Below are 20,853 nucleotides of genomic sequence, written 5' to 3'. Positions count from 1 at the left end.
ACATGTTCGGTCCATGCCTACAGGTCGGGGTGTGACAACTTTATTGGATGGTGGAGATAGAGGAAGGTTAAAGGAGTGAGGGAAAGTTGTTACAAGAGTAATCAAATTTAGTTTTTTGCTTTCTTACAAAAATAAAAAAGAAAACATAACTATGGATGTTGAGCAAAGATCTTTAGTTCATCCGTGTGATCAAAATGAAAAGGCTCAGGTGTTGGTGTGTCATTTTTGTAGGAAGAGCTTAGTCAAATTTAAGAGGAAGCTAATAAACTAATGTTTAATAAACTTGAAAGGAAAAGGACACTCATCTGGGGGGAGGGAGGGAAAATGGAATGGCCCCAATAAAAAGAGAGGGGAATAGAGATGGCAACGGATCAGATGTGGATCGGATAGGCCATTACCTATACCTGCCCAGTACTTACCTCGGGGCCAGGCAGGGTGGGTAGAGTCTCAGGGTGGGACAAGGCGAGCAGAGTTAGACGAGGCTTGTTAGACAGATTTGGTATGGTGAGGCTAAAGAAGCCAATTGTTTATTTTGCTTCAAGGAGAAGATTATGAAGAGTTATATATATGTAGGTCGAGTTTAAGATAGATTTTTTGATTATCCGTAGCCGCCCTAAATCCGATAGGATGGGGTAAAACCTACCCCATTAAGCTTGGGTCGGGTTGGGTCGGGTACCCGATAGGGCAGTGTAAATTGCCACCCCTAGTAGAAGAATATCTTCTTTGGGGTGCTGGCCAATATATGATGTGTGCATAGGCTACATGCAGCAAATGGTGGGAGAATCCTTGTCTTTTATATAGGATTTAGATGGTTTGAACGGCTGCTCAGGTGTTTGACATATGCTACAGCTCAGCCCGATAGATAAATTTCAGATCGATCCTGCCATTGGCTAAACTATCCTCCTTGTTTCTTGTATCTACGAGATTGGCCTCTATAGACAGACACACATATATTCTCGGGCTAAAAAGAGAATAAGGATTTTTTATTGAAAACATATTTAATTTTAATTTTCTAGAAAAAGTTTAATTTCTTTCTTAGAAAACGATAAATATTTAAGAGTTTGCAAACTCTATCCATGGACGTAAGTATAAAATAAGTGATATGCATAGTTAATTATTAAATATGCACAAGACATCTATTTAAACTTTTGCATCTTGTACTTAGACTCCGGAATAGAATTATCCAAGAACCCTAACTATATATTTTCTTGCAGATAAAATAAATCTGATTTGTTTTTTTTTGCAAACTTGATTACAAAGTGAATTTTTTATGCAAAATTTAAAAAAAAAGGAAAAATCCTTTATATATTTTGGACAAGAAATTTATATATGTTTTCTGATGTTGGATAGAGCTCATTCGGATCATAGTAAAATATATTCCCACATAATTTTAATTCCGTACCCAAGCAATGGGTGGGCCGAAGAGTACCAAAATGAGTGATCTTTTTTCTAGACATTTTTAGTGGTATAGATATAGAAAGAATTAAAATGAGTGAACTCTATTTGTTTTACATAGAAATTTATTATGAAATATTTCGGTGCAGATTAATAGATTAAATGGAAAGACAAAAGTCCATAAACTAGTGAACGGAGACACTGAAGGGAAAACATCGATAGCTAATAAGAACCCTTCAGAACTTGGTGCAATCCGCGGGGGAAAAGGAGAGCTTCTGGTTCTCGAGATCATAGCCAATGTTGAAGTTCTGCTGAGCAATGTTGCCAATGATCCCAAGCTCCTCGGTCGGCACGATAGCAAGGCACGCAGTATTCTCGTCATACGGAATGAACGTATTGACGGAGCTCAATGTCAAAGCCGCCCCGTCGAACTGGAACGTGATATCCGGGAATTGTACTTTCCGGCTTTTGCTGACATCGAAGCACAGGTTGAACACCCCTTCGGGATCTTTTACCGTCGGGAGATCGATGATCTTCGTCAACTTATCCTCCAATGATCGCACCAGTCTTGGATCGAGCATCGTCAGGGTCGTGCCTGAGTCGACTATAACATCCCCGCTATTCACCAGGATACTATCGCCGTCGACGGTAAGGCTCTGGAGAGAAACGGTGTAGAAAGTGTCGTTAAGACCCTGGATAAGAGGAGTGGATACCACATTCCGGCCCGAGACTACCGCGTCGGCACCAAAGCTGATCTTGCTCGAGACGGATTTTTCGGAGTAAGGAACCAAGCAGTAGGAGAATTTCTTGTCAATGACGGAGCCCAGCTGGGAAACCAGAGACAAAGAACCGCGGGCGAGGCCGACAAGCCCGGCGGTTGCGTTGCTGAAGCTCCCTTGGCTATCATGCGAGCATCCGAACGCCACTTTGGGGATTTTGACGGGGCGGCCGCCGGCAACGTCGAAGGTGAAGGTCTCGGATGCAAGATTGCCGGAAGTGTGCGATCCATCTTCATAGCCGTAGGCGTACTGGCACGTGGAGCTGTCGTTTGAGCAGCTCGCATGGGGGAGATTGGCGCAGGCGTCCGCCTGGCATGAGATGTCGCGGTAGGTGGAAGATTTTGTGGGATCGAAGAGGGGGGAATCCTGCGGGTAGCAGCCTTCGCAGGGCTCGCAGTCGGTCCAGGTAAGGTCGCTGCCGGTGTCGGCGATGGCGAAGAACTTGTTGGCCGGCGTGCCGACGTTGACCTCCATGAGGTAGTCCGCGGTGTCAGAGACGACCGGGGACTGGTAAGTGCCATCGGAGGCAGCCAGGGAGAAGGCACGGCGGAGGTGGTCGGCGCGGGCGATGGAGCGGCGGGCGTTCTCGAGGACCAGGTCGGATAGAGTTTTCGAAGGGTCGTAGAGTGGGGACTTTGGAGAGTCGCGGTGGATGAGCTCGACGCTGAAGCCTCCCTTGGCCGAGGCCAGGAGAGGGAGGAGGAGGAGGAGGAGGAGGGAGGAGAGAGCAAGAGAAGAGGAAGCCATTGTCTGATGATTTCTGGATGTGTTTGCGGAGCTGGTGAAGTGGTGGAGTATTTATAGCTGGGGAAAATGAAGGGGTGTGCTCTGTGTGGAGGGATATCAGAAGGTGAAAGGATTCGCTGGAGATCGATGCACGGGCTGCATGCAGTGAAGCTGGACATTCTTCGGTCAGCCTGCATGAACCTTCTATCTTCGGCAACGTTCCATTCTTGGCCTGATATGGTAATGGGATTGTTCTTAATATGACGATTTGATTTTATTATTTCTTTTTTTTTTTTTGGTAAATGCGGCATTTATATAGCTCTAACTTGAGTACATCCTGCCAGAAAGTAAAAAGTATAAAAGAGAGGGAATATCTCCTATAGCTGTCCATAGAAAATCTCTGGAGTGCCGAGCGACGAAGGAGGTGACCCAATCTGCTGCTCTGTTCGCCTCCCGAAACACATGTACTGCCTGCAGCCCACCCATCTCCTGAACCAGCCTGCGAGTCTCTCTGATAAGAGGATGGCCATCCCCATATCTATCCACACCTCGGATTCAGTCAATCACCACAGAAGAGTCCCCCTCGAGATACACCCTCTCGGCTCCAAGGGTCCTCCTCGCATATGTCAGCCCCTCCCATGCAGCCCAAAGCTCTGCCCCTACAACAGTAATCCCAGGAGTGCGCCGGCCTCCGGCTGCTACTAGTCTGCCAAAAGAATCTCTGATCACGAATCTGATACCTCCAGATACACCATCCACCGACATACCACCATCGAAATTCACTTTGAGATGACCAAAGGGTGGGGGCACCCAAGAAACAAGGGCGAACTTGGGCGTTATAACAGCAGAAAGAGTGCCCCAGATGTCCCTGGCCATCTCAGAAGAGAACAACGTGGTAGCTGCGGTGACCTCCCTCGCCTGCAATACAGCTCTCTCCACCACCAGCCTCGGAAGCGACCGCCTGCCCTCAAATATGCCAGCATTCCTGTCCAACCAGATGTGGTAGGCCAGATATGCTCTGAGGATCCCCCCTCCCAAAGTCTGGGACTCCACATAGAAACACTCAGCAAATGGATCATATCCTATACCGACTCCACCACTTGGGATAAGGGAGCAGGTGATCTACTCCATATCTCTCTCGTCCTAGGACACTGCAAAGGAGCATGATCAATAGTCTCCTCAGTCTCCGTACACACCCCACAGAACTGGGTGACCCGCACTCCTCGCCGAACTAGCAAGCTTCTGGTTGGTAGGCATCCCCATGCCACCTTCCAGATGAAAAGCGCCACGCGTGGGTGAATCCGCATCCTCCAAATCCATCCTCCCTCAATCTGCCGAGCCGGCTCCCTACTGTACAAAGCGTGGAGATCCCTAGCTCGTATCCGCGTCCGGCCTGATGACCTCCAAACTAACCTGTCAGGCTCCTCCCGGGCTGGTACCGGAAGGGCCAGAACCAACTCTGCCAGTTGCTCCCCAAACACCTTCCGAATCAGCCCAGTCCTCCATCGACCCCCAGCAGAGTCCATCAAGTCACATACTCTGTATCCACTCAACCTTGTCGAATCCACCATGATCGGCAGCCGGCTGATCGGCTGCTCAATCACCCAGCTATCCTCCAAAACATCGATAGATCGCCCGTCCCCGATGGCCCATCTAATCTCCGGAAGCACCAACATGGCTCTGGCACACATCTCCCTCCAAACCGGTGAGTGGTGACGGCCAGCCCGTATCCCGGGCAACAAAGGACCATACTTGGCCCTCATCAATGAGGACCACATGCTGTCGGGCTCCAGCATAAATCTAGCTACATGCCGTGCCGCTAAAACCTCCCACCTCACCACCAATGACTACACCCCCAAACCTCCCAATCTGGTCAGCTGACACACAACCTCCCATGCCAATAAGTGAATCCCATCTCTACCCCTACTCCTTCCCCAGATGAAGTTCCTAAAGAGCTGCTCAAGAGTCCTCAGAAATGTCACTGGAATGAGAGAGTTGGATAGAAAGTAAGTAGGGATCGAAGTAAGGACTGACCGAACCAAAGTAATCCTCCCCATCATCGATAATGTATGCATCTGCCATCCCTCCAATCTATGTCTGATACTAAGCTCCAGAGAGGAGCAGTCTCTGCTGCGTAGTCGCTGACCTGAAAGAGGAATCCCCAAGTATCTCAAAGTACCATCCTGCTCACCTACCCCCAAAATCTCCAAAATAGAATTCTTCACTGCCAATGTAGCCTTCGGGCTGAAGTAGATAGCTGATTTTGACAAATTGATACTCTGACTCGACACTGCACAATAGTCCCGAAGTATCCTACTGATGACTCCTGCGGCCTGTCAAGACGACCGGGCTAGCAATAAGCAATCATCGGCGAATAGCATGTGAGAGATCGGAGTAGCCCCCTCCACTGGCCTATAGACCTCTAACTCACTCATAGACACAGCAAATCAAATAGCTCTCGAGAGTGCATCTACACAGATAATGAAAAGCAGGGGGGAGAGAGGACATCTCTGTCGCAATCCTCTAGATGACTCAAAGAAATGGGACGGCATGCCATTCACCAAAATAGCAAAAGAGGGGCCCCGAACACATCCCATGACCCAGCTAATCCATCTCACAGGAAAACCAAACCCCTGCAAGGACTGCTCCACAAAATTCCATCTCATCCTGTCGTAGGCTCTCTCTATATCAAGCTTGATCCCCATCAAGCTCCTCCTCCTCGGGGCCCTACGAAGATCAAACATAAACTCCTGTGCAATAAGCACGTTGTCAGTGATACTCCGCCCTCCCACAAAAGCCCCCTGCTCTGGACTAATCAGCCTCGGGAGAATGTCCCTCAACCTAACGGCAAGTATCTTTGATGTAGCCTTGTACATGGTCGTCCACAGGCTAATCGGGCGAAAGTGCCCCGGCTCGGTAGCATCCTGCCGCTTCGATATCAATGTGATGAACGTCCTCTGCCAGTCAGCAGACAATGTAGCTGTGCTGAAAAACTGCTGTATGGCTGCCGTCATGTCCTGTCCCACAATCGACCAATATCTCCGAAAGAACAACGGAGGAAAGCCGTCCGGCCCTGGAGCCTTGTCCCCCTTAAGGGACCAGACCGTCTCCCTAATCTCCCTCTCCGATACTGGCTTGATCAGTGCTGCAATCTCCTCCTTCGTCACCCCTGCCAGAGGCATCGGAATATCTACTGGGCCCACACCCCCTGTCTCCTCGATCCACCTAGCCCTGAAGAAGCTCTCCAAAATCCTCGGTATCATATCCGGATCCTCCAACAACTGCCCATCCTCACCTCTGATGGCTCTAATCCTGTTCTGATGCCTCCTGATCAATGTCGCCTGATGGAAAAATCTGGTATTCCGATCCTCCTCCAAAATCCACTGTACCCTCGACTTCTGTCTCCAGAGTATCTCCTGCTGTCTGAGAAGAGAATCATGCAACGCCAAATGTGATCTGAGCTCCCCCATCTCCTCCTCCGATAAACCTCCACTCTGGGCCTCCTGGGACTGAAGTCTGGTAATGGCCTCCTCTGAATCCTCAATCCTCCTGAAAATATTCCCCACCTCCTCGTGGTTCCACCTCCTCAATCGTCTTCTTGTCAGTTTCAGTCTCCGGGACATCCGGTACATAGCATCCCCCCTGACCGGTACACTCCATGCCTCCCTGATCATCTCCCAAGATCGCGGATAGCAAAGCCAAAGCTTCTCAAATCTAAAAGGAGAACATACATGAATAAATGCCTCAGTACTCACCAATAATGGATAATGGTCCGACGCTATCCTCGGCAAATGTCTGACATGATGCTCTGGAAAGCACTGAACCCACCCACCAGTAGCACAAGCTCTGTCCAGTCTCTCCCATACTCGGTATATCCCTGCTGATTATTGCACCAAGTGAACCGCGGACCCGAAAAGCCCAAATCAACCAATCCATTCGAGTCGAGAAAATCTTGAAACTCCTTAATTTTCCTTTTGTAAGTGAAGGGATTCCCTCCCATCTTCTCCTGGGCACTGACAATGCAGTTAAAATCACCTGCCATCAACATAGGTTGACCCTGCCTGATCAGTTGAGAAGCCTCCTCCCACAAAATCCTCCTCTCCCTAAACTCGGTACTAGCATACACAGCTGCAAGGACCCATGGATTGCCGCTACCCTCCAAGATTACCATAATCACCTCTTGAGTACAAACATTAAAAATGTCAACTCTGCATTTGCTCTGAGCCCAAGTGACAATAATACCTCCCGAGAGGCCTTGAGATTCCACTGCATAGAACTCCCAAGACCTCGGCACTGCCCTCCTTGCCTTTTGTAGGCTCCTCCCCGATAACCGGGTCTCTAGTAAAACAAAAATATCCGGGTTATGCTGATGCACCAATCTGCGGAAAGCCGGGGCAAAGGAAGGTTTTTCCGCTCCATGGCAATTTCATAGGATAACTTTCATGATACACTCGATGAGGCTGCACGGTCCACTCCCCCAAGACCGCTACCAACATCTACCTTCACGCTCCTCTCCCCTTCAATCTACACGACATTAGGATTTAACCCCTTAGCTGAATCCATCATTTGAAGCAACAATTGGAGATGCCTCCCTTCACTATTCAATAGTGCCAAATGGCACGCCATGTCAACAGACCCCTCCTCACGGCCCTCTGCTTCCCCCCGCTGCCCACTGCCAACTCCAGCACAGCCAGACTCCCCTATCTGCACAAGACCCTTCATTGATGAAACTCGCTTCACTGTTCCTTGTGCCGAATGGCACACTACAGGGTCAAGGGGCTTTGATGGGCGCTAGTTAGCACCTTCAACCTCCGCACCGACCTCCCCAGACCCACCATCAGTGCCACCATTATTTGGGCGTGCTAGCCGGCACGCCTTGCTCTTTGTCCTCCCATCAAGGCCTGAGCCGTCCCCCACTCCTAGCCCATCATCCCCTACACCCAGCGATGGCAACCTCCCATGTCCGGTCATAGGCTCATCAACCTCACCGGAATCCTGCCTCGTCACCGTCCGCTTCCGCCAGTCCGCCGCTACCGGCACTGCCCGAGCCACACCCCTCCAAGGTTTCTTGGGTGTCCACGGCTGCCGGTTCCTCTGATTATCTCCAGTCTGGAGATCAGCTGTTGCCGCCACAGGTGGTGGCGAACTTCAGCTCCACCGGCGATCCCCATCCCCCCTACACGCCGAACGGGAGGCTGCCGAATCCTGCACCCCTGGAAGCACAAACTTGGATGAGGACGAAGATGCCGGGCCATCCAGAGTCTGGGTCGACCGAGTCTTGGGGAGGCCGAATCCACTAGGCCTCTTGAACGGGCTTGGACCCGATCCGTAGGGCGCCCTTTCCTTAAAAGCACTTGGGCCTGGCCCGTTGGGCCCCTTCGTCGGACCGTCTGTAAGGCTCCGCCCAGTGGGCTCCTCCGTCTGGACCTCCACTGGGCCCTTCCCCTCCCTGCTCGAATGGAGGACCATCATCCCAACTGTCCGCCCTCCCAATGGGATGCCGTTTGAAGCCAAGCCTCCGCCCGATATGTCGCCCGCCTTCGCCATCTCCGACGACCTCCGCCGGGCCACTTTGGATAGATATTGCCACCCCTCCGAGTCCGGCGTAGCGATGGGCAGACTCACCCCCTTTCTGGTTGGAACAGGGGGGCCCTGTGCCGAGCCGGAACTGGACGGGACCGCTGGCTTCTCCTTCCGGCTGTCCACCTTGGGCATCCTCCCTTGTCCGAGGCAGTGAGTGGCCAACCAAGGGCCATACAGCAAAGGTTCCTCCTTCCCAAACTCCGTTCCTCCCACTGGAATGGTAGCCTTCAGTAGGTTTGTTCCTTCTCCATCATTCCCTTCTCTGTGGCTTCCTCCTATCTCCTCCTCACCCACCGCGGCAGAGTTTGAAGCGCAGTTGACCCTTCCATGGCCAACCTGCCCACATCTGAAACAATACTCTGGCAGATTTTCATACACGAATGCCTGCCAGAATTTTCCCCCACAATCCTCCGAACTGCCATTGACGAACATGCCTGGCTTCAAGGGAGTGCTAATGTCCAGCTCTATCTTCACCCTTGCGAAGCCCCGCTTCTTCCCCTGATCCGTGGCGCCGTCCAGGGCCAACGGTCTCCCTGCCTTCGCTGCCAAGCGGAGTATTATCTCCTTCTCCCAGTAATCTAGTGGCAAACGAGGGAGTATTATTTCTTTCGGGTACATGTATGACGACTTGATCTGACGTCTATCCGCCTCGTGGAGAAGGGGCAAACTCGAAGGAGCGAGGGAAACCTGGAAAATCCAGGTTCTATTTGGTATTTGTTTGCTGTAAATCAATATTTGTTATATTTGTGGTCTAGAGGAAAATCAGTTGATTTTTTTTACATAATTGATCTTCGATTGTTTCCTTCATTTGGGAGAAAGGGAAGCGAAGGGAAGCTATTCCACATAGACATTAAAAACATTACTATGATTGCTATGCAAAGATGGAAAGATATATCCATATGTCATTAATTACAGTATATCTCATATTTCCATAGCAAGTGACGACATTTTCTAATCGTTCGAAAATTCCCATAAAGTAATTTTCAAAAGTTAAATTCAAATGCAGATTCAGCCGTCAAAACTCAAAACCAAACGTTCAATTCCCACTGGCTTGGATGTAGATGTAGATGTAGCATAATTATGTCCAGCCCATTAATTTTGTACGCAATTATAATCTAACTTGAAATTACAATTATGTAAATTCGAGCTAGAAATAAAATAATGACACATCGTGCATTAAATACACAGGATACCAGAGTATTGCAAAACTTGAGTACAGGCTTTTTGTAGGATCACTACAGCAAAAATTAGTTTTTCCGACTCTTTTCTGCCGACGCAAGAAAGAAGCGTCGGCAATTTTCTGAGCATACAAAAATTTGCCGACACTTTTTAGTAGCGCCGGTGGAGATGAAACTAAGACTGTTGCCCAGATAGACAACCCAAGAGGGGGGGGTGAATTGGGTTTTAAAATAATTTGGGTATTTAAAACGATGTGGATAAGTAATTAAAACTAGTGTAAGTTATTTAATTAATTACTATGTGCTGTGAGTGATATGAAAGGAAGAAGAATAGAGACACGCAATCACAAACACCAAGTTTTATAGTGGTTCGGAGCTAACCCTTGCTCCTACGTCCACTCCCCAAGTCTCACTTGGGAATTCACTATAACCCCCTTGGATTACAGCCGGTTGTTTTCCAAGCTCACAACCAAACTTGTTGTTTTACGAGCTCACAACGAACTCGGTCGGTTTTCCCAGGCTCACCGACTAGAACCACCCCGATTGTTTTCTCGGGATCACAATCGAACCCTTACACACGTTGATTTTACACTCAGCTCACCAACCAACCTCAATCCCCTTGATTCAATCCCCCGATTGAACCAAGCAAATACAATGTGTAAATAAAAAGAAGAAACAGAAAAATACAGCTTCTCAAAAGCAGATAAAAGACAATATGAACAATAAATGAAGTTAAAAAGCCTCAAACGCTTTTAGGTTGGAGAAGAGGAATGGATTCTTAAACTTCTGGTCTCCTCTTGAGTGAGTAGTCAACTTGAATGCAGGAGGAGAAGGCTTTAATTGCTGGGAAGATGTAGGTGGATGCAGTAAATGCAGATCTTCCTCTTTTTCGTTGAAGAACACGTTGCAGAGCTTGAATGCTTGATTAGTTGGAGTGGAATGGTTCTTCTCTGCCTTGCTACAGTCTTCTGTGGCTATTTAAACCAACCCCCACGGAAACTAGCCGTTAGAGAGCTTTTTCTGCCCGTTCTGCACACTCTGCGCAGCCTGACAATGTGTCCGTTGGTGGGTTAGAGTCGACTCGCGCGATCAGGAGTCGACTCGGCTGTAGCGGGAGTCGACTCAAGCTTTTCCGGAGTCGACTCGGCAACTGTTCCAAATTTGAATTAAAGTTGCCTTCACGACTGGGAGTCGACTCGTCTTGACCTGGAGTCGACTCGCCAACTTCTGGAGCTGACTTGGCAATTTCGGAGTCGGCTCATCCACTGAAGTCCGTGGATCCAATTTTGAATTTGATCCACTCGAGTCGACTCGACTGTCCTGGGAGTCGACTCGAATCTCAGAGCCCGAACTCCCGATTCTCTGTCTTTTGGCTCGTCCAGTCTTGGAATCGACTCGAACTTCCTCGGAGTCGACTCGGCTCTCAGTTTCCGAAACTTGGTCTTCTGCCTTTTTGATGTGAAGCTGTCTTGGAGTCGACTCGAGCTGTCTGGGAGTCGACTCGAATCTCAGAGGCAGTAACTTGGTCTTCTGTCTGTTGATGGTCGCGGAGTCTTGGAGTCGACTCGCATATTGCGGGAGTCGACTCGAATCTCAGAGTCCGAAAATTGCTCTCTGACTTTTTCTTGTGTTCCTCTGAGAGTCGACTCTCACCTTCTTTGGAGTCGACTTGCCATCCATCGGAGTCGACTCGCGTTTCACTGGAGTCGACTCGAATCTCAGACCCGAAAACTGCTCTCTGACTTTTTCTTTGTGTTCCTCTTGGAGTCGACTCTTACTATCCTGGAGTCGACTCGATGAACATCGGAGTCGACTCGCACACTTCGGGAGTCGACTCGTTGACAGGTTCTGAGTTGAAGCTTTCAGTTCGTCTGTCTGTTCTCAATCGGAGTCGACTCGTACTGATCCGGAGTCGACTGGAGCTCGTGCCAGTGAACTTGATACGCTTGGAGTCGACTCGTGATACTCTGGAGTCGACTCGAGTCTCAGACTTTGGTTCAAGCTGACTTCTTAACTTATCCAAAAATTATGAACCAAGTCTTGAGACACTTAGACAAGATTTTCACTGAAACACTTAATTGAATTCATTAGTAAACAAGAAATATACTCAATTGCTTTGATCTCATCAAAATCAAATAGGGTTTTAATCAATCACTCCACAATCTCCCCCTTTTTGATGATGACAAAACACTGAGTATATGTAAAGTGAATTGCACAATAAACAATGAAATAAAATCCATAAATGAATTCAAATGTCTGGTAATTCAATTTATCCAAGCTTGAAAGGAGTGAAACAATAAATTTCGGAGTTAAAGCTCCCCCTTTCATTTGGAATTATATAAGCCTTCATATTATACAATCAATTGTTTGGCTTATATGTCATTAATGATTTTGCTTGATTAAAATTCAGATTCTCCCCCTCAACATATGTATTCTACTATGTTTTGATTCTTTGAATTTTCTTTAATGCTTTGAAGTTTTTGAACTGAATTTTTTTTGGTTTTTAGAGGAAAAATCTGTCAATTTGTTCTTAAGTAGGATTCAGCTAATCTCCAAATATCCCTTGAATAGATTCTGGAGATTACTCCATTAGGAGCCCCAAAAGAGAGATAATGAGCCTCGAGGTACCGAATCCACTAAGAACGAATTTGTGTGTTTTAAGAGTTTATCTTTTTATTGATTTCCATTGATTCTTTTTACATATTTTATGCATATTTTTCTCCCTTTTACATATTTTATACATATTTCTCCCCCTTTTTGTCATCATATCAAAAAGGAGGTAATCAAAACACACAATCAAACATAGATCAAAAGGCACATTATTGAAGAAAAATGCGGCTACTCATTGTATTAATTTGTATGTAAGTACATTTCAGAATACAATAAGTAACGTAAAGCAATACATGTCAAAGCAAAATACAAAAAGTAGCTACGGTCTCCTTGAGGATGTAGGTCCTCCTCTCGAGGATGTATCTCCTCCTCTCGAGGATGTGACTCCTCCTCTCGAGGATGTGGCTCCTCCTCTCGAGGATGTATCTCCTCGAGGCATGCGCTCCACGAGTGATTGGACCGCATTGGTCACGTTCTCTAGCTGGCGAATGATGGCCTGGATGGCCCTGCTCTGTGTCGTATCCAGCTCGAGTACTGACTTCTGCAGTCCGTCCAGCTTGTCGATGAGCACATTCGACAAGCGCTCGGCCCCTGCGGTGGTGGTGGACATGTCACGGCCGATGTCATCCCGCATCTGTCGAGTGGTGCTCGTGACCTCACTCATGCTGTGGATCTGGGCCTGTATCAAGGTCCTCATGTTGTATATCTCTTGCCGCACCTCAGCCGTCATGTCTGTCACGGCTGTCAGGAAAGGGACCAATGCGGAAGATGTGGGCGCAGGAGAGGGAGTAGGCACCGCACCCCGGAGCTCCTGGAGCAGATCTCGGACTATCTCCTGCCGCAGCTCCCGGAGCTGCTCAGACGAGATCCGGACCTCCATAGGCTGAGTGGCTGAGGAGGAGGGTCCGGCTGAGGTGGTAGGAGCAGGAGTGGATGGAAGATCTGGATGGTCTGGAAGGTCTGGGTAGTCTGAATCGGGCTCAGGACTGGGGGAAGGTCTGGTGGTCTGTGAGGTGAGGGACGACTTCCTAACCCAGATCCCCTCTCTCTTCCGAAACCCCATCCTGTGTAGGGTCCCTGCACGCGTGCGATCAGTCCATCGCAATACGCGAAAAGGCTCCTCCTCAGGAATGGGAATCTCGTACTCCCTAAACAGAAGGGTGAATATCATGCCGTATGGGAGGGTGAGCCTAGGTCTATCTAGGGGCTCACACATATACCTATAGATGAGTTTGGGGAAGTTGATCGGGGTGTCCTGAAGAATATAAAACATAAGAGCTAGGTCTCTCTCATTTATAAAATCAAATCTCCCTGTCTTAGGGAAGATGGACCTAGACAGTATACTCAAAAGGATCCGCACCTCAATCGGTAGTGAGCTAGCGGATACCTCGTCTAGAGGTGACTGGGGTGGATGCCCTAGAACGGTCGTAAGGGCCTCAACCCTGTCCTCAGGGTGTGTGGGAGCCACCCCTACTAATGGAAGGTGGAGGATGTGGGCAATAAGATCCTCTGTAACAAACAGAGGGACACCGGCTACTGTGCCCTCGATACCCCCATCTCCCCGATGGACGGTACCATAGAACTCTCTAACAAGGCCAGGGTAAGTGGGGAGATCTAAAGTGAGGAAGTACTCTAATCCCTGTGCCCTAAGCCTATCACCTATGGTGAACCCTTCCCGGGAGAGATAGTCGAAATCGACATATCTCCCGGTGGTGACGGCCTTCCCGGCCAATGGCCTCGCGGGAACCGCCCTAGGCGGGGAACGAGCCGGAGGTGGTTGCCTCGCGGGATCGTGCCGCGCCTTGGAGCGCCGCTCGGGACCGGCCTCGGGTCGGGACCTCTTCCGGACAACGGTCTTACGCGGCATTATGACCTAGACGGAATGAAAAACCTAAAGGATGGAGAAAGGTCGACGGAGGAGGCTTGGGACCGACCGGGGGCGACCTAGGAAGGGATGAAAAACCTAAGAACCGGTGAAAGATCGACGGAAAAGGGGTTGGAGACGATCGGGGACGACCTAGGAGTCGGCTCTAGGGCTTTTGAACAGTGGCGGCTTGAGAGAAAAGTATTTTCGAAACGACAAATCTAGGGTTAAAAAGTCGGATCCCGACTGCGAGTCGACTCCACTGAGTCGCGAGTCGACTCGACCTCGAGTCGACTCCAGAATATGCGCGAGTCGACTCTCCTTATGCGCCTGAAGACTTCGAGTCGACTCCCGACTATATGCGAGTCGACTCCCCCTCTGCTGCCATCTTTGCGAGTCGACTCCCGCAAATGCGCGAGTCGACTCCCCCTTAGGAGCCGACTCTGAAACTTACTTGAGTCGTCTCTAACCTTGGCACGCACCTAAAAATCATGCTATAATCGTGCCAAATGGGGGAAAAACACTAAAGTATGATCTGATTTGATGATTATTGAAAAGAAACTCTATTTTAACCACAATCTAGTCATCAAAATCAATGAATCTAGTGGAAACCACCACTAGGATGGATCAATCACTCCTAATCCCCTCCTAAGCACACTAAACCTCTCTTCACTTAGGGGTTTTGTAAAAATGTCTGCTAATTGATTATCAGTACAAACAAATTGGAGTGTCACATCACCATTCAATACATGATCTCTTATGAAGTGATGTCTTATCTCAATGTGTTTAGTTCTTGAATGTTGAATTGGATTTTTAGTTAGATTAATGGCACTTGTATTATCACAATTAATGGGAATTTTATCTTGTTTAATGCCATAATCTTCTAATTGTTGTTTAATCCACAAGATTTGAGCACAACAACTCCCGGCTACAACATATTCAGCTTCAGCAGTAGATAATGCAACCGAGTTTTGTTTCTTGCTAAACCATGAGATAAGATTTTCTCCTAGAAATTGACACGATCCACTGGTACTTTTTCTATCAAGCTTACATCCAGCGAAGTCTGAATCTGTGTATCCTATTAAGTTTAGGCTAGATTCTTTAGAGTACCATAGCCCTATGTTCTTAGTTCCTATTAAGTATTTAAAAATTCTCTTAACTGCAGCTAGATGTGATTCTTTAGGATTAGCCTGATATCTAGCACACATGCAAACACTAAACATAATATCAGGTCTACTTGCAGTAAGATACAATAAGGATCCTATCATACCTTTATAAAGTTTTTGATCTACAGATTTACCTGATTCATCTTGATCTAATTTGCATGATGAGCTCATAGGGGTGCTGATTGACTTGTTTTCCTCCATATCAAACTTCTTGAGCATCTCCTTGATATACTTGGCTTGATTGATGAAGATGCCTCCTTCAGACTGTTTGATTTGAAGCCCGAGGAAGTAGTTCAGCTCTCCCATCATGCTCATCTCAAACTCACTCTGCATCAAATCAGCAAATTCTTCGCAGAGGCGATTGTTAGTAGCACCGAAAATGATATCATCAACATAAATCTGTACTAATAACATATCTTTGTTTTGCTTTTTCAGAAATAGGGTTGTATCTACATTTCTCCTAGAGAATTCATGTTCTAATAGGAATTTGCTAAGTCTCTCATACCATGCTCTAGGTGCTTGTTTTAAACCATAAAGTGCTTTGTTCAGTTTATATACATGATTAGGGTATTGATGATTTTCAAAACCAGGAGGTTGTTCTACATATACCTCCTCATTAATATACCCATTTAAAAATGCACTTTTTACATCCATTTGAAAAAGTTTGAAGTCCTTAGAGCATGCATATGCTAATAATAGTCTAATAGCCTCAAGTCTAGCTACAGGAGCAAAGGTTTCATCAAAATCTATACCTTCTTCTTGATTATAACCCTTTGCTACTAGTCTAGCCTTATTCCTTATAACAATTCCATTTTCATCAAGTTTATTTTTATAAATCCATTTCGTGCCTATAATAGGATATTCAGAAGGTCTCTCTATTAGATTCCATACCTTGTTTCTAGTAAATTGGTTTAATTCTTCTTGCATTGCATTTATCCAATTTACATCATTTTCGGCCTCTTCTATGTGTTTGGGCTCAAAGTGTGAGACAAAAGCTAGATGGTTATTTAAATTTCCAAGGGATGCTCTAGTCCTAACCGGTTGAGATGGATCATCTAGAATTAGTTCCTTAGGATGCCCGTGAGCATACCTCCAAGCTTTAGTTAGCCCATGATCCACAATAGCCTCTTGGCTTGATGATGCTCCTTCACTCAACTTTTGATTATCATCTTGTAATGCCATCTCATCTATCTTTTCTTCAAGAATTTTAACATCATCATCAAAATTAACTTTCTTACTAGAGGAGATGTCACTAGAGTCATCAAATACAACATGTATAGATTCTTCTATAACTAAGGTTCTTTTATTAAAGACTCTATAGGCTTTACTAGTTGTAGAGTAACCTAAGAATATTCCTTCATCCGATTTAGAGTCAAATTTACCTAGATTATCTTTTCCATTATTATGAACAAAACACCTACATCCAAAAACATGAAAGTAATTAACTTTTGGTTTTCTGTTTTTCCAAAGTTCATAAGATGTTTTCTTTATGATGGGTCTTAATAAAACTCTATTTAATATATGGCAAGAAGTATTAATGGCTTCTCCCCAAAAGTACTTAGGGAGGTTACTTTCACATAACATAGTTCTAGCCATTTCCTCTAGAGTCCTATTTTTTCTTTTCACAACTCCATTTTGTTGTGGGGTCCTAGGTGCAGAAAAATTATGGGTTATCCCCTTTTTACTACAAAATTCCTCAAATGACTGATTTTCGAATTCAGTTCCATGGTCACTTCTAATGGCTATGACTGAAGACTCTCTAGCATTTGTTACTTCCTTATGGAACTTCTTAAAAACAGAAAATGCTTGATCCTTATGTGCTAGGAACATGACCCATGTGTACCTAGAGTAATCATCTACAATAACTAGACCATATTTATTTCCACCTAGGCTTGTTGTTCTAGTTGGTCCGAATAGGTCCATGTGTAATAATTCTAGAGGCCTAGAGGTAGAGACACATTTTATGGATTTAAATGAGTTCCTAGATTGTTTGCCAAATTGACATGCTTCACATATTTTGTTCTTTTCAAATTTTAATTTTGGCAAACCTATCACGGAATCTCTTTTAACTAGTTTAGTTATTGTGTCCATGCTTGCATGACCTAACTTACGGTGCCATAACCAACTAGCATCATTATCTTTAGTTTCATTAACAACTAAACATTGGTTATGTTTTGCAAGATCTTCTAGGTCAACAACATATACATTTCCACGTCTAATCCCTTTAAAAACTAAACTACTGTCATTAGGGTTTGTTATAATGCATAGTGATGGTTTAAACATAACATCATATCCTTTATCACATAATTGACTAATGCTTAACAAGTTATGCTTAAGACCATCAACATATCTAACATTATCTATAAAAGTTGAAGGGGTGATTTGAACTTTACCAATACCAAAGATGTGACCTTGGTTGTTGTCTCCAAAAGTCACAGCACCTCCCTTCTTAGCTTCAAGGGTGAAAAATTGATCCTTATCACCCGTCATGTGCCTTGAGCAGCCACTATCCAAATACCAGCAGTTTTTGTTGACCTTGGCTGCAAGACACTCCTACACAAGCAAATCATGTCAACTTAGGTACCCAAGTTTTCTTGGGTCCTTCATGGTTAGTCAAGTTGGTTCCTTTTGGAACCCATACCCTTTTAATTTTTCTTCTTGATTTACCTTTCCTAAAATTATACACATTTGCTTTATGACCTATAGTTCCACAACAAAAGCAGGTTATTTTCTTAGTTTTAGTTTTTCCAGCTTTAACAAAGAAGTTACTAAGAAGTTTTTGTTTATTTCTTGGTTTATATCCTAAACCCGCTTTATTAAATACTGCTCGTTGACTATTGAGTATCATATTTAACTTTTCAGAACTATATGTAAATTTTTCAACTAAGGGTTTGTATTTGTTAAGTTCTTTAGTTAGTGTTTGATTTTCTGTTTTTAGATCATTTAGTTTGTTTGTTAGATCCTTGTTTAAGATTTGTTTATGGTTTTTAAATTCTGAAAATTCCTTAGTTAGTTTTTCATTATCTTTAGTTAAGGTATTAGTCTTTTGAGTTAAAAGTTGGTTGCTTGTCTTAAGTTCTATATTTTCTTTGGTGATTAAATCCTTATCCTTAACTAATTTATCGTATTTATGTAGGTATGATTGATTAGTTATTTTTAGTTCTTTATTCTTAAGATTTATTGCCTTATATTCTATCATTAATTCATTAAAAGCATCATAAAGTTCATCAAATGTAAAATCAAGCTGTGTTTCGGAAGTTACCTCATTTTCATTGGCCATGAAGCAGAAATTGGCCTTCTCTTCTTGTTCTTCATCCGATGATGAAGATGATGTGTCGGAGTCCGATAGGGTGATGACAAGGGCTTTCTTCTTCTTGTACTTGCTGCCCTTCTTTAGTAAGGGACACTCAGCTCTGATGTGTCCCGGCTTTTTGCACTCATAGCACCCAATCCCCTCATTTTTCCTTTCCTTACCTTTGTCCTTGCGGTAGGAATTTGAGGGGCCTCTCCTTTGATGATAAGCCTTCTTGTGGTTGATGAATTTTTTGAACTTGCGCACAAGAAGTGCCTCACCATCATCTTCCTCATGTTCTTCTCCTTCACTGCTGCTACTGCAAGATAATTCCTTGTTAGATGAAGTAGATTTCAGAGCTATTACCTTTTTCTTGTGGGAGGACTCTTCCTCGTTGTGTTGCTTCATGGTTAGCTCGTGCGTCATTAAGGATCCAAGAAGCTCCTCGAGTGGTAATTTGTTCAAGTCCTTGGCTTCTTGGATTGCCGTCACTTTAGCTTCCCACGGCCTTGGTAGACACCGAAGGATTTTCCTGACAAGCTCACTGTTAGTATAGTTCTTGCCAAGGCTTTTTAGGCCATTGACAATGTCAGTAAATCTAGTGAACATGCTAGTGATTGTCTCATTAGAATCCATTTTAAATAGTTCATACTTATGAACCAATATATTAATTTTGGATTCTTTAACTTGATTTGTGCCCTCATGGGTCACTTCAAGTCTATCCCAGATCTCTTTTGCAGAGTTGCAAGTAGAGACCCTATTGAATTCATTTCTGTCTAAGGCACAGTAAAACACATTCATAGCTTTAGAATTTAGTTGTGCCTTTCTCATGTCATGTTCATCCCAATCCTTTTCTAATTTGGGTACCGTGATACCCTCTACATATGTGGATGGGATGTATGGGCCATTTACTACAATGGTCCACATCTCATAGTCTTGGGCTTGGATGAATATTTTCATCCTAGCCTTCCAGTATGAGTAGTCGGATCCATTAAAGAAAGGGGGTCTTTGGGTGGACTGACCCTCAATGTGGGAAGATCCAAATGGGGTTGTCATTTTGATCTTTTAACTCTTGGGTGGAAGAGTTTAGGCTCTGATACCACTTGTTGCCCAGATAGACAACCCAAGAGGGGGGTGAATTGGGTTTTAAAATAATTTGGGTATTTAAAACGATGTGGATAAGTAATTAAAACTAGTGTAAGTTATTTAATTAATTACTATGTGCTGTGAGTGATATGAAAGGAAGAAGAATAGAGACACGCAATCACAAACACCAAGTTTTATAGTGGTTCGGAGCTAACCCTTGCTCCTACGTCCACTCCCCAAGTCTCACTTGGGAATTCACTATAACCCCCTTGGATTACAGCCGGTTGTTTTCCAAGCTCACAACCAAACTTGTTGTTTTACGAGCTTACAACGAACTCGGTCGGTTTTCCCAGGCTCACCGACTAGAACCACCCCGATTGTTTTCTCGGGATCACAATCGAACCCTTACACACGTTGGTTTTACACTCGGCTCACCAACCAACCTCAATCCCCTTGATTCAATCCCCCGATTGAACCAAGCAAATACAATGTGTAAATAAAAAGAAGAAACAGAAAAATACAGCTTCTCAAAAGCAGATAAAAGACAATATGAACAATAAATGAAGTTAAGAAGCCTCAAACGCTTTTAGGTTGGAGAAGAGGAATGGCTTCTTAAACTTCTGGTCTCCTCTTGAGTGAGTAGTCGACTTGAATGCAGGAGGAGAAGGCTTTAATTGCTGGGAAGATGTAGGTGGATGCAGTAAATGCAGATCTTTCTCTTTTTCGTTGAAGAACACGTTGCAGAGCTTGAATGCTTGATTAGTTGGAGTGGAATGGTTCTTCTCTGCCTTGCTACAGTCTTCTGTGGCTATTTAAACCAACCCCCACGGAAACTAGCCGTTAGAGAGCTTTTTCTGCCCGTTCTGCACACTCTGCGCAGCCTGACAATGTGTCCGTTGGTGGGTTAGAGTCGACTCGCGCGATCAGGAGTCGACTCGGCTGTAGCGGGAGTCGACTCAAGCTTTTCCGGAGTCGACTCGGCAACTGTTCCAAATTTGAATTAAAGTTGCCTTCACGACTGGGAGTCGACTCGTCTTGACCTGGAGTCGACTCGCCAACTTCTGGAGCTGACTTGGCAATTTCGGAGTCGGCTCATCCACTGAAGTCCGTGGATCCAATTTTGAATTTGATCCACTCGAGTCGACTCGACTGTCCTGGGAGTCGACTCAAATCT

At 45.5% G+C, this 20,853-nt stretch overlaps 1 protein-coding gene across 1 annotated transcript; it reads right to left on the bottom strand.

The window, feature by feature from the left end:
• Positions 1 to 1,582: 1,582 nt before the first annotated feature.
• Positions 1,583 to 2,921, bottom strand: LOC120104501 (aspartic proteinase CDR1-like). Its single transcript, XM_039115727.1, has one exon. The coding sequence runs from the start codon at positions 2,919 to 2,921 to the stop codon at positions 1,632 to 1,634; it is 1,290 nt and encodes a 429-aa protein (XP_038971655.1). The 3' UTR covers positions 1,583 to 1,631.
• Positions 2,922 to 20,853: the final 17,932 nt, after the last annotated feature.

This window comes from Phoenix dactylifera, chromosome 2, assembly GCF_009389715.1.
Source record: "Phoenix dactylifera cultivar Barhee BC4 chromosome 2, palm_55x_up_171113_PBpolish2nd_filt_p, whole genome shotgun sequence".
NCBI lineage: Eukaryota > Viridiplantae > Streptophyta > Magnoliopsida > Arecales > Arecaceae > Phoenix > Phoenix dactylifera.
The sequence above is the reverse complement of the archived record's forward strand: the minus strand, read 5'-3'. Positions and strand labels throughout refer to the sequence as shown.

What these genes read in the sequence shown, in the direction of transcription:
- LOC120104501 (XM_039115727.1), bottom strand. Translation starts at nt 2,921, where the DNA reads ATGGCTTCCTCTTCTCTTGCTCTCTCCTCCCTCCTCCTCCTCCTCCTC.